The sequence below is a fragment of the Fulmarus glacialis genome, unplaced genomic scaffold, assembly GCF_000690835.1.
Source record: "Fulmarus glacialis isolate BGI_N327 unplaced genomic scaffold, ASM69083v1 scaffold36220, whole genome shotgun sequence".
NCBI lineage: Eukaryota > Metazoa > Chordata > Aves > Procellariiformes > Procellariidae > Fulmarus > Fulmarus glacialis.
Window position 1 is genome coordinate 27,194 of NW_009186440.1, and position 14,605 is coordinate 41,798.

Sequence of the window (14,605 nt, forward strand, 5' to 3'; positions counted from 1 at the left end):
ATCTATGTTATTCTCCATTTGGCTGGAGAGACCTTTAACCATGCCTAGTTAAAGTGAATTACCTTTAATTACCGAAAGTGCCTTCGATTCTGCCATGGCTGCTGACAGGCGATCCCATGACTCAGAGCTATGTTCATTGTGTACTACAGGGATTGGCAGAATGTGTAAATGTTACTTAAAGCAGGATAAACTGCTTCCTCTAGTCATAGAGCACACTAAAGAGTTTTTTCATACTCTGACAGATTATTTATCAGAATAGTGAACTGAGTAATTATGACATGTTGTATCCTAAAAATTGACTTGTGGAAGAGAATCTCTCCCAGATGTAGTTGCAAAGACATTTATAGTGGCAGGTGTGGCACCTGAAATAGCGACTGCAGATCAGAAGAACATCATTTTTATTGATCTGTTCTGCCTTGAGAAGTTCAAGCACAAGGAAAGTGAATCTGCCTAATGGAGAGACCAGGTTTAAAAACCTCTGCCTAACGTGAAAACCTCTGTAGCCTGCTTTGAACACTCCAAGTGTCTGCCATCACACTGGGTTTCCTAGGCAAAGTCAACTTACGGGGTTGTACTACCAGTCTGTCCATCTTCTCCATCCCCCAGCAGTAACCTAGAGTGGAGATGCAGTAAGTATCCCTTGGAAACTTGTCCTCATTAATTTCCTCTATGGGAGCAGGAGTGTGGCAGGACATGCTGTCTGCCAGCCTCTGCTCCTTGCAGAGCCATCCATTTCCTAAGTTTGCTTTGGAACTGGTACTTTGCAGTTACTGTTTTAATAGTGTAGTGTTATTTAATATGATAGTGTTATTTGCTTTGCTTAGAGAGAGGAGAGAGAGAGAGAGAGAGAGAAGGTGTGTCTTCTTTTTTTTTACCATGCTCACCTGCAGCTGGAAGTTTTGGTGTATTCTTATCAGTGGAATATCCTTGAAGAGTGAATCAGGTAGGGACACCAAAACGGGTTAAGAACATGCATCTTCCATCTCTTACATTTGTGCTTCTGTCCGGAGTGCAGGGCTTTGTCCTCCCTTGGGTCCCAGCATGAATCACTATGCGATGTTGCTGCTTTTTCCCCTTCTCCATCTTCCTTTGTCACATTCCCTTCCCTCGCAGCCACAGTGAGTTGGCACATCCAGCCTCCCTGCCTGCCGAAGGAGTGTCCTCAGGAGACTTTGCATCCCATCCAGGTGCTTTCTGCAGGCTCCACTGTGGAGACAACCATCATTTTGTTCAGCAGCAGTTTTCCTGGCTCAGTGGCCCCAGCTTTGGCATTTCTTGTGCTCGAAAGCAGGTGAAACCCAGTGATTCACAGGGCAACTTGCAGCACTGTGACATTTTGTCTCCCCTGGTTTGGTTTTGTTCTCATTTGTGGGTAATTAAATGCCCAGCTGCTGCAGTAATCAGCATTACAGAAATCGGTACAGTAAGAGAATGAATCCAATTGTAGATCCGCAGTTTGTAGGACTCATTAATGAAGATACCCAGGTGCCCCATTACATTCCCCTCATTAGTTACCTCCATTTCTCGAGGACGGTCTCCCACCTTTTGCAGGTACTGACTGCTGCTGTAGCAGAGAGCGCACCACATGCAGAGCTGGTGTGATGGGGTGCTGCTTCGCTAGAGAAAACAAGATCCAGTCATTTTAACATAACTCATCTGCAGTTGCCAGGATAATGGAGAAGGGCAAACAGTCTTGTCTCTAATTATCAAAACTTCCCTAGCAAGCAAAGTGACCCTAAGAAGGCACGTCAGTAATTTTCCACCGTCTCAAGCAGGAGTAAACAATTTAACTGCAACTGCTCTGCGTGGGGAGGTGTTATCAGCGGAGAACTCTCAGGAAGGACTGGGGATTTGAAGTCCCCCAGGCTAATGAAACAAGGCATCTGCTAGCGGAGGGCATCTAACAGTCCACCCTGCCACAATTAACCTGAATTTGCTCCTGATGAGGAGTTCCATGTAAGTGGCAATGCCAACCAAGTGTCTCTAGAAGCTGCTTTCTGACTCCTGCTATTTGCACAGCTGACTGCGTAAGTTGCGCAGTAACTTAAACCAGGCAGATTGATTAACAAGGTTTAAAGAAGTAGTTTTGCCAGCAGAGAAATAATGACCCACCCCGTTCAAATGTTGATTGTAGGAATTGATCAAAAATATTGCTCAAACTGCATAGTGATAAAAATATATTGAGCAGTGAAATCCTAGTGGGGGTTGCTGCTAAATGAATTCACTTTTGATATTCAAGCCAGGATGAATATAGATTTAATAGCTCGTGTTTCAGCCACATTTAAGTCCTGATCCCATATGTATTCAATTAAGTTGTTATTTGCTTTTACGTGTTGCATGTTACTTCTCAGCATGTTCTGCGTATAGTCCCAGTGCAACCTGTTGTTTATTGGATTTATTGTTTTTAGGCAAGCCAGAGTTTCACTTATTAAAGGTCTGCTTCATGAATTCTTTCCAAATGTTTGGTCTGGGAAGGGGATATTACTTATTATCAGAGGAGTTAAGGAAAGCAAGAGCGCAAGTGGCATGTCTTCTTGAATTTGGTATGACAGCTGAAAATAGGAATGAGTCTTTTCCTACTCTTAATCTTACATGTGTTTGGAGGTCAAAAGATTAAGTGTCCTACCAAAAGTCACACAGAGGAAAGTTCTTTAGAGGCTGAGCAAGTAGCAGCTCCCATTTAGGTGCGCAGGAGACCCAGGCGCTCCATAGCTCTCATCTGTGGGCATTAGTAATTTGGTGTTTGGGATCCATGCATCAACATTGAATTTCCTTGGTGTTATACAGCTGGGCACGTGCTTTGCGCAGGACAAGACTGACCGTGTGTGATGCACTGTATGACATGAAAAACTGTCAGTCCAATTCCATCTCATAGTATTAGTAGCTAATTCTGTTATTTTAATTAGTTTAGTTACAGCTTGGGTTTCTTCTTAAGTGGAATGAAGGTGGCAGAATTTGCCCCTATGTCAAATCATCTCTTGATATTTTATACTGAACTTTTTTTTGTTTTTCATGTGAAGTAAACCAAGGCAGACTAATTGTGAGAGTTTCCCCAGGTTAGTAACGTGTACCTGGTAGCAATTTACAGAACAGCCTGTGTCCTATTCATCTATAGGAAAAATCCCTTTTGTTCCAATGAGTTAAAGCTCTAAATTAACTAAGAGGAAAATGATTCATAAAGGAAAGGGTTGGGTTTTTTTCAGCTAGCAGGACTGCAATAATTAATGTGATGCAGGTTGTTTTTTAAGTGCTGAATCTCAAAGTATTTTGCAAAATACTTGAAGGATTACTGATCTGAGAACCAATGTGATGTGCTGCTCTGCACTGTGCAGTTCTTCTTAAGCACATGCCTTGGAATAAGTCATATCTTGCAGGTCTGGATTGGCATACATAGTATCATGTAAGATTTAGTCCTACTGATGCTTGTTCAAAAGTGTTATTAGTTCTTACTGACAGAGTTGAAGGGAACATTCAATTTTTCATATGATTTTGTAAATTTAAAATATTTTCGTCTCTATCTGCATGATAGTTAACTATAAAAAGAAGCATCAGTCTTAATTTAGTGCCAGCTGGTGTGTTATAGATGTGATCTGCAGCCTCCAATGTCAGAAAGATTCCTTTCACTGAATTGAAATGTTTTTGAATTAGACCTACACGCTTCACTGCCAAACCCAGGAGCTCAAAAGTCTTGGCAACGCAAGAAAAGGAAAAATATTTTAAAATCATGTGATATATTTCTTTTAAATCAGACTAACAGTTTGAGGCAATCTGATTTGCCTTGTGAGTTTTGAAGATGGTGGAAATGGTCGTGCTTTCAAGTTTATTTCCTTGTACAGGAATGATAGAAACTTATTTCTGTATAAAATCAAAATGGAGATATCCTGTCTCCAGGAGCTGGGGCTTCTAGAAAAATACGAAGTACTTACACTACAAGTGAGAGAGTTGGGGACCATAAACCCGTCACTAGCAGGAGAATATCTATGTAGACCTTTTGCTCTTCTTGCAGCAGTCCTCAATGCTGGAAGAAAGGTAAATTTCTTTTGTGTTTTTAGGTGCAGATGGGGAAGGTTGCTCTGTGTTAAATAATGCAAAGAACCTTTGCCAGCATGGACTTGGATCTTTGGCACAGTCTCTTGTTATTGTTTCTTTGCTGGCTATTTTGACAATCTTTCAAATGGTAGAAATGCTGTTTTTTCTCATCGTTCTGCCCTTTCACATGTTAATGTGCAGAGCTGTAGAGCTGGATTTCTGACTGGTGAGTGCTCAGCTCTGTTCTGATTTTCAAGGGAGTTCTGGCCCTTCTGGATGCCGTAGGAAAGGCTGAGATTTTGGCTAAAATATTCACAGAGGCAAGGAGCCCTCTCTCACAGTCTAGTAGTCATCTCTGCACACCATAGGCTCTGTTTACAGGAGGCAATGATGTCCCAGCTGGCAGGAGGCAGCTGATGAATTTGCACTACTACTCACCCCCATCTTCTCCAGATCCCCTCTTCAGACATAAACAGCTGTATTATCTGAGTCCAGAAATCCAGCCAGACCAGTAGCCTGTCTCCAAAAATGGCCAATAGTAGATGTGCAGGAGAAAGCAGGAGGATGAAGTAAGCAAACAGTGATACTTCCCCAGAATACTCTCCAACCCTTCATTAAATTGTGTTTTAAGGTCTTCCTCACCCAGAGAGAAATCTTTTGTGTTTAGTAGCCACAGATGGATTTTATTGCGTGAATCCATCCCGTCATTTTGTAAACCTATGCAGCCATCCCTGATGTCCCGTGGCAAGGAGCTGCAGAGCTTACCTACTCGCTGGACCATCACAGAGCTGTGTGCTGCTCTGGGTAACAGGAGCTGATCCCCTTCTTGCTCATTGGATTTCTACATCAGTTTGAGATGCGTCTGTCCTGCAGCCAGAGGTTTCCTTGTAGATGTATAGACACAGGCAGATGTATTTGTATGAATATACATACCAGTATATATAATTATTGCTGCAGGGACTTGGTATTTGGTCGCTGACCTCCACCTCTGTGCATGCTACCGTCACTTCATGGCTATTAGTACCTGAGCTGATTAGATGAACATTTTCTCTATGTGATACAGTTCTACTGATTCTGCAACAAAATCAGCCTTTGTTTTTCATACGCAACAGAAGATTTGAGCATATCATTGTGGAAAGCCTACATTATTTGTCACGTCTGGCTTTTGCTAGTGTAACTAATGGCACTTCGGAGATGTTTTAAAATGGGGGGAAGGGTAGCTGGCCTATTAGCTAAGACTGCACAGCACAGAAAAACACCTTATCACCTTAAGAAGAAGTCTTGGTCCCTTTTATGTGTTTTTCCGCAGTGGTGTTTTCCACCAAGAATTTTTCTTTCACTGCCTGCTCAAACTTTCTCCCAAAGGCCCCATCAAGTTCCTGTGTCTACTAGGATATTTCTTAGCTCAGTTTCTGTCCCCATCTGGAGAAGGATAAATTTTGCCTTTACATAGGCATAGAATCATGGAATAGTTTGGGTTGGAAGGGACCTTTAAAGGTCATCTAGTCCAACCTCCCCCCTGCAATCAGCAAGGACATCTTCAGCTAGATCAGGTTGCTCAGAGCCCCGTCCAACCTGACCTTGAATGTTTCCAGGGATGGGGCATCTACCACCTCTCTGGGCAACCTGTGCCAGTGTGTCACCACCCTCATCATAAAAAATTTCTTCCTTATGTCTACTCTAAATCTACCCTTTTAGTTTAAAACCATTCCCCCTTGTCCTGTTGCAACAGGCCCTGCTAAAAAGTTTGTCCCCATCTTTCTTACAGGTCCCCTTTAAGTATTGAAAGGCTGCAATAAGGTCTCCCTGGAGCCTTCTCTTCTCCAGGCTGAACAACCCCAACTCTCTCAGCCTTTCCTCATAGGAGAGGTGTTCCAGCCCTCTGACCATTTTCGTGGCCCTGCTCTGGACCCGCTCTAACAGATCCATGTCTTTCTTGAGCTGAGGGCTCCAGGACTGGACACAGCACTGCAGGTGAGGTCTCATGAGAGCAGAGTAGAGGGGCAGAATCATCTCCCTCAACCTGCTGGCCACGCTTCTTTTGATGCAGCCCAGGATACGGTTGGCTTTCTGGGCTGCAAGTGCACATCGCCGGGTCATGTTCAGCTTTTCATCCACCAGTAAAACAGATGCAGAATTAAGATGCTGCTTTACTATCATGACAATTGCTCTGTGACTCCACTGTGTCAGTCCATCTGCTACTAAGCTAAAACAACGCTCGTGTACCAGTTCCAGCTCATCTTACAGATTTCCAGATGAATCAAATTAGAGGACACCATTAAACTACCAACTTTTAACATCACATTGTACTACCTGTGTGGGAATTTGAATTCATGAAGTCTCCTCCTTATATTTGCCCTCTAAGTTTAACAAGGGTTTATTTATATTTTTTATTAAATTCACAATTGTTTTTAAACAAATGCCCCCCCTGCAATGAAGTGAATTTTTTTCCCCCCATTTATTTATGCAGTAGGACTTTCCAACGGTCACATCAACCTTGAAAACTGAGGCTCAGCTCTTCGAACATCTCAACAATAGTGTTACCTATTTTAAATTAACATTTGGAGAAACATTTCTGCACCAAAACAACTGCCCTAAACAGCTGCTTAAACCCATATATATGGGTTCTGAGATGCTGTTTAATAAGAGTCTTTCCTCTCTGAGTTCAAGGACTTTTTCATTCCGTTTGCAAGCTCCTGGGGAGTTTCATAAGGCCCTTAAGATTTTTTCTGTCCGAAAGGTCCAGGCGTGAGCTGCTGTCTCACAAATTGGCAAATCAGTCCATGGTGCAAGGCTGTGGAGAACATCTCTCTCCCCTGCCTCCGGCTTCTGTATGGGAGAGTTACCATAATATAAAAGATAGAATAGCATATAGAAATATCATCATCTATTATATAGTTACATACCATGTGATTGTCTCTAAATATATATACAAACATGCATGAATATATGTGTACGTTTTATTTACAGGCATATGTACATAATACACCAGCAAATTTTTGTTCATGTTTAGGATGATACCGGTGTAGCTATTTCAGCAAAAATGATGCCTGTCACCAACACCCTGCACGTCCTCTTGGTTTCCGTGGTTCTTACACCCATGTTCCTGCCAGCTTTAATCCAGCAGTATCCAAATCCTGACGCTCCTCTTCCTTTTCCTCATACCAACTGCAAAATGTATGCAAGCAGTTCCCACTCTAATTTTATGGCGTTCCTTTTTTCAGTGATGCTTCGGGCACTGTGAGTGCAGGGGCAGGAAGACTTCCCAGAGCTTCGTCTCTATTCAGGAGGGGTATTAAGACTGCTCGTGACTCAGGGCAGTGCAGATTTGGGAGGTAACATGCTGGAGCCTCAAGAAATCTCTAGAGAGAGGCTTTGGAAAGTCTGCAGGCTGCGTCAGCCCCAAGTGCCTCTGTATTCCCAGCCCAGCCCCAGGCTTTCCCTGGAGGTGTGCACGTGTCGTGCAAGTGTACAACGTATATGCGCCTTTGCGTAGCTGGTGTTTCAGACCTACCAGTTAAATTTTCTATGGCAACTCTGAAAGGTGTTTTTCATTTAGTTGCACCATGTAAAATTAAACTTGAATGAATAATTACAGCTCTCTACTCAGTGAACTACAGTTAATAGGGATGTAGTACATTAATCTCTGTATTTACGAGAAAGGATACGTTGTTTTGGAGAATCTGGTTGGTTTTGTTTTCATTCAGTGCATTCCTTAGCACATTTATAACGGGCAGATGAGACTTGGAAGTGTGTGGGGGAAACATCAAATTCAAGTACCCTTAAATGCTTCCAAGATTTTATACTTTCTGAAGAGAATAAACCACAATGTAAGAGGAGCTTACAGCTTCACCATTCAAATCCGGTGACTGATGGCTCATGGAGGAGTGAACAGGTTCAGTTCATCATGTCCCAGCCTTTCTGAGGGACCCAGTGCAGTTCCCTGCCTCACTGAACTGAAGACAATGGGATCTTCTCAAGTTTATGAATGGTGATTTCATTTATCCGTGATTTGGGTACACATTCTGTAACACACCATCATGCACAGTTTCACAGTGAGCATCCACTGCTTTCAACTTCTTGGCTTAAATTAGCTAGGTATTACCTTAAATTTGGAAAGAAAACAAGTATTTTGTTCACATTTCAGTGAGAAAATAGTAATAGTCCCTATTACTGAATTCTGTCTTTTTAACTGCACTCCGCAGCCGCTGAAAGCAGGACTCGATTCTGTCCTGTGTCCACCTCAGAGAGCAAATCCATTAAGCAATTTTGTGCATTTCAGAAATGGCCTATTTTCTATAAATTATGTAACTGTACTGAGTATGTCTGTAAACCAGGTTTTGAACTGTGGGTGTAGACAAGGACAATTAACTGCAAAGGGTAATTTCAAAACAGTACATTAGATAAATGGTATGTTACTAGGAAATGCTCTGTGATAAGGAGAGCATTTTAAAGCAACTTGTTTTATAAATTATACTGTCTGTATTATGTATTGTAGTTAATTTTAATTACATCAAAATACGTCGAATTGTTTAAAAGCAGTTCAATGAGAATGCAGTTATAACTTTTCTAAGGGATGATTCTGCTATACAGACTTCTTGTTCGGAAATTAAAACAAGGAAATGAAGATAAGGACTTACACATTTTATTTTACTCTACGTGAGAAATGTTGGCTATGTTTTACTACATACAATACTTAAAGCAGAAATGGAAATAGAGAAATAGAGCATCTGATCCCAAAAGTAATAAGGTTGGATAAATTATTACTGTGGTCTGTGTTCCCAAAATAGAGTTGAGTGAAATGTTACAAGTTCTTAAAAGAGGAAATATTAAAATGTGTTATTACCTTTTTTATCCCAAAACTGTAAAATCACTGACCTTCACTAAGGGGCTTCTTGAGGTGCCTGAAATCAATAGTGATGCCACCACTGACCGACTGATTTTAGTTTCCTTTTAATAACTGCTAAAATAGAGAGCTTGGATATCATTGGGGTCTGAAACAAAAAATGCCCTTTTACCATGGTTTCTGCTTCAGGATTTGTGGTGTCAGCCACAAACCGCATGCCCGTGGCTGGCAAGAAGCTGGGAAGCAAGAGGCAGCTTTTGGATGCTTCAGGGTGCTTTCTGCTGCTGCTTCGTCTCAGAGCAACCATAGGGTCCAAACCTGAAAGTGTCTCTCCAGTCTGCATCCATGCTGGTGTTTTGGTTGAGTCACGAGTGTGATTTTTAATCTGATGTCCTGATCCTCCTCACGTGTCCTGCTTCGGTGTCTAGCACGGCTGTCTGGGGGTGTGGATTCCTCGCAGAGGGAAGGAAACTGGGGGATGCAGGAGCACATCTCAGGCACTTCTACTCTTTGGAGCTCTTCTGACCGTGGGACTGGACTACAGCTAGTCCTAAGCCCTCAAAACATGCAGGCTGAAGGTCAGGTCCTCAGCATCAGCTGTTTTGCTGCACTGCCTACCAATGTAGAAATAGCCTTCAGGTGTAATTTTCACATCTGGTTGAAGTTATTTATATGTGCAGGTGCCTTAAGGGTTCAAACCCTTTCTTACTCAGCAGACATTTAAATACAGACTTAAGTGTAAGCCTCTGCTTAAGTGGATGTGTTTGGATTTAGAACTAGACTTCTGGATCTGTTTAAGATTTAGAGCCAGTTATTTATAGGTTAAAAGTCCCAGGGAGGTTTTTGGTGGGTTTTCAGAAGGAGAGTTTCCCCTCACACTGAAGTAAAAATGTTTAAACATCCTTTAAACATCCAGGTCCTTGGGCCCTGGAAGCTGGCTCTTGCACCGCACTGCAAAGCCTTGGTGATGTAGGATCCTAGATGTCATGGGCTTTCGGTGAGAGCGGGGCTCCTAAGTCACTTAGGAACAGACCCTCAGAAATATTCAATCACCTGAACATTAGTTAAGTGCTTACTATATTCCGGAGCCTTTGAAAAATCTATTACCTGCATCTTCAGCCAGAAGGAGACCTTTACAATCTGGTTTTTATGCTTTGTGACACTTCACAGAGCAATCTATAAATACCTTAAAAACCTGGGGCTACTGCTAAGGATACTCAAGTACCTCAGATACTTTTAAAACTTTTACCCTTATTAGTTTTCACAGTTGGGAGCTTATGTTAGAATAATTGGAAGCATAAGACAGTTTGGGAAGAAATCATTTGTGTGCTGAAAAACACTGCGTAAGTTTTACCTTTTAACAAATTTGTCCTGCTGTTTTTCAGGTAAAGGTGATGTGTTTGGTGATATCTTCTGGAAGGAAACCAGTCTGGCCCACGCATGTGCCAATGTACGGGCTCTGACATACTGCGATTTACATATTATTAAACGAGAAGCCTTGCTTAAAGTGTTGGACTTTTATACTGCTTTTGCAAACTCGTTCTCAAGGAATCTCACGCTCACCTGCAATTTGAGGAAACGGGTAAGGAGACTGCTCTTGTTTTCCCCTTTCTCTCACCAAGAGATTGCACACTCTTGCAGACTGTTTGCAGTGTTTAACAACTCCCAATTTACTCTTGATATTTTCAGGTCATTGCAGATTAACTTTCAATAAATGTTGTCACTGTTCATTCACTCAATAGAAGTTTCCCGTATATTTGCAGCTCTGAGAAGCAGTCCTAGCAGGGTGACATATGAATTATATTTATTTTCCTTTTCATCACAGTTGCTGGTTTTGGGCTTTTTTTTCCCATTGCATAATGGATAAAGTTATATTTTATAGTCTGATAGAATCCAGATTCTGGATTCGTCAGAGATGAGGTTTCATCTCTCACCTGCTAAGATATAGGTCAGAGGACAGTCTGATGGATCTGCGTGGCATAGACCAACTAAGAGAAATTTATTGATGTTAAATAAATAAAATATACTCAGCAAAAGTATTGTATTAATACCTGCTTCTCTCACTTGCATAGTTAAGAATTCTAATATGGCAAGGTCAATAAAGCTTGGTAGCGATTTTACATTCACAGCTCACTTCTTAAACTCTCCATCTCATTTTATAATCAATCAGCAATGCTCACTATCCATTAGTCCTTTCAAAGAACACTCCATCTAAAAATTAATTAGCTATAAGGACGTATCTTGAAAACAGGTTAAGGGATTCTTTAATTTGCATTGCGGCTGCAAAATTTAATCTTTATGATTTTTTTTTAAGATGGATGAGGGTTATATAAATTTCATTTGCATGGAGAAATCTCATAACAATGATTTATAGATTATTGAGCATTAACTGTGATCGTCTAGCTGCTGAAACACATTTTTCTGCAGCTGTACCTAGGGCATCTCACCTGATACTGTACCGAGCCTACCTCGGTATTTCGCAAGAGAATTTCAGCCTCTACAGGATTAACAGTTCAAGACAACTAGAATTTTACTTTTCTGAGCCTAGTTCCTTTCTAGCCACTGGAGCATCTTATAAATGCTTCTTTCAAAGGAGTTTTAATTTTTAGTGCATTCCTTGTGCTCATTAATATACCAAGTATGGCACAAAATACCCATGGCAAAAAGCAAATGCAAAGGGATTGCAATCCCCCTCTGTCTGTGCTGGAACCTAAAAGAGCTGAATTATAATCAGGTTTAGTTCCAGCTTGTCAGCTTACCTCTGACTTGAAGCTTGTTAACTCTGCTTCAGACCTGAAAAAGGCCTTTGGGGCTTAAAAGCTGGTTTGGAGCTTCTAGCTTATCGCTTTTCTGTTGATAAGATATCCTCCAAGCCTTGACTTCAGCATCCCCACCCTAGCCATTTTGCCTGCCTGCGACGTGCCCCCAGCTACCGTCCCGTGATAACAATTCTGCTCAGGCATTGCTGACGGTGATCTCATGGGACAAGATAATGCCACATACATTGTGCCAAAATGTATTCTTTCCTTCTTAAAACTGTGAACCTGTCATTTCAGCTAGCTTCCTGGGACTCCCCTTCCCCCATTAGCCATGACAAGGTTGTGTACAGCAAAAACGTATCTTTTCCTGGCAGGGCAACGTGCTGGAGTTCAACTCTGTAGGCCAGGGATTGCATATGGGGAATAGCCTCCTGGCTGGGTTTTCATGGATTTTCTTCTCTCCCATGCACCTTCTTTTAGGAAAATTGGTTCCCCTGCAGGGCCCTGCCATAGGGGGTCAGCCAGGTGGAAACACTCATGGGGCTCAGGTCCCTAGTACAGATACCCACTGTATAGCTCAGTGTTAGGTATATGGACTTTGCCATGGGGGCAGTGACTCAAAGGATGAAGGAACAGCACTTCTAAAGCAATGTTGGATTTTGCAGAAAGAAAGGAAATGTTGATTGGGTGCATGTGTGGGCATTACATGAGAGTGGATGGAGTCAAAGAACAGTTGTGTCAATGTGGTACATGCAGGGTGGAGTTTGTTTCACTAAAAGCTGGGTGATGACATCCAAGCTAGTCACCAGTCACCTTTGTAGCCTTTATAGGAATGGTTCCTCCAGAAGGCAATCATCTGGCCCCTCTTCAGTGCCCAGTCTGGGATGGGAAAATCATCCCCTTTCTGTTGACTTTTGGGAGAGTCCTTGATCACTAACTTTTAAATACCTAGGGTACATCAGATGAACTCCACCTATGATGTCTCCTACAGTTTTACTCAAGAACTATTTTGGGAAAAGTCTTACTTCTAGTATTGCAGTAAGGTGTGCTGAGCCGGAGCCTGCTTTGCAGAAATTCTGTGTATTGTTCCTAGGCACAAAATAGATCATGCTACTTTCAATACCAGGGACACAATCTAAGTCCTGTTACATAAAGTTATTCAGGGGATTGTTTCAAACTTCCTATCTGTTGAAAGTATATGTGATTCCCTGTTGGGCACAGAAGTGTTTGTCGGTGAGTTCATCTCTTAGGAAAAGCAGTGCCATCCAGGACGGTTTCATCAGGCGAACAGAAAGCGGTTGTTCAGGCAAGGAGAGAGGGCTGACAGAGCTGCACTGTACTGCAGCAGTTTGTGCTGGAGTCATGTAATCTAAATGGAAAGAAAATCATTGTCTCCTTTAATTGATTTAAATAGAAATATACTTAGCACTTTTTCTACGTAGTCATCACTCGTAAGGTTTGGCATTTAATTATAACAGCAATACACTCCCTGCAGTTCTGTGCTGAAGAAGACGGCTGTTCTCACTGTCAAAAATCTATAGACAGAATTGTTCTTTCATCAGGTGTGCTCTTCAAAATATGCATACATGTATGTGGATGCACACACACACACATTTGTGCTGCATTGTCCCTCAACAAGCACTTAGATGTAGTCCATAGACTGCAAAACAATTTAGACGTTCAAAAGGCTAATAAATTAATAATAGTACTGAGCACAAAAGGTTAGTTCCACATGACAGGGAAGAGAAAGTCACGCTGAAGTGGGAAAATAATGTTTTCTCACTCCCAAATAACATTTAGAGGCCTGGCAGTTGAGTGACCTACTTAAGGCATCTGCTCAGCATGCTATTATCAACTCTGGATTTTTGTTTTCTTTTTTGTGTGTTAGGTAGCTCAGCCATCACGCTGCATTTATGAGCCCATAAAGTGAGCGTGCCTGCTAGCTTTTCAACCTGCAGTCATCTCTCCTGCCCAGGGTGATGAGGTGACTTTTAATTCGTAATTGCAAAGTACTGCAGCATACCATGTTTCGTGCTCTGAAATCTTTATGGCACATCTAATGTCACTAATGCACACTCCAAGGCAGAACCAGGACTTTGAACTTCTTTTCCAAACAGGGAAAAATAATTAATCTGGAAAGATATTCTTTAAAATCACAATGAGATTACATAGCTGCCTCTGAGGATTGGAAGTTATAAAGCAGTGTTTAGGATGAGTCTTCAAAGAGTTAATTATTGCCTTCTGATGTTGGAAGAGAATATTAATAATGTCTAATTCATTAAGTGCCTTTCAAGATTTCACACAGCTTCAGGAGGGCCTCTCTGCAAGCTTGAACCATGGAGCTTGGCCTGAGGAGGGGAGCCAAGACAGAGTTCTAGGAGGCTCAAACCCATATAAATATATGTACATTTTATTGATGGTCAAAATTCAGGAAGGAAGGCCTACATCAAGCTACCAAATATGTTCTCACAGAAAACAAGTGTTCAGCTGAAATATTTTTAAAGCTTTTTTTTCTTTTTCTCATCATTGCTTCCATTTGCACCAGCTAATGCACCATCTCCAGCTAACTGCTAGACCAACACAGTCTATGCAAGTGCAAGAAAAAAATGAAATTGAAATTTTGGCCCTCCTGAAATCACAGCTAAAATTCTCCTGTGCTTCAGTAAAGCAAAGATTTCCCCCACAGCTTTTAAGGTACATGGTCACATATTGCTGTTTTCTACCATGAGCAAAATGAGCTGTGTTAAAGAACTGAGTCAGGAGCAGCCAGGGAGGAGATCAATTGTCCGTATAGGACCTCTGGTGCATTTGCTTCTGGAAGGTGTGCTGGAGAGTGAGCCAAGGAGATGTGAGGAGAAACGAGTGCCTTTAAGGCAGTGAAATACCATCTGGAGAGGCTCGTTTCTTTTCCCTGTGATGCTCTTAAAGCCAGGAACAACACTGTGAGCGACTGATGTTATCTAATTCCTCC

General features: G+C 41.8%; 1 protein-coding gene across 1 annotated transcript in view; it reads left to right on the forward strand.

Annotated features, from left to right (window-relative positions):
• The window catches only part of LOC104084116 (potassium voltage-gated channel subfamily H member 5-like), a gene marked incomplete at its 3' end in the record, with an annotated part of 29,975 nt that extends 19,518 nt beyond the window's left edge, over positions 1–10,457 (forward strand). Inside the window, exon 5 of the mRNA XM_009587846.1 lies at positions 10,261–10,457. Within this exon, the coding sequence (XP_009586141.1) occupies positions 10,261–10,457 (197 nt within the window). The remainder of the gene's footprint in view (positions 1–10,260) is intronic.
• Between the last annotated feature and the right edge of the window lie 4,148 nt (positions 10,458–14,605).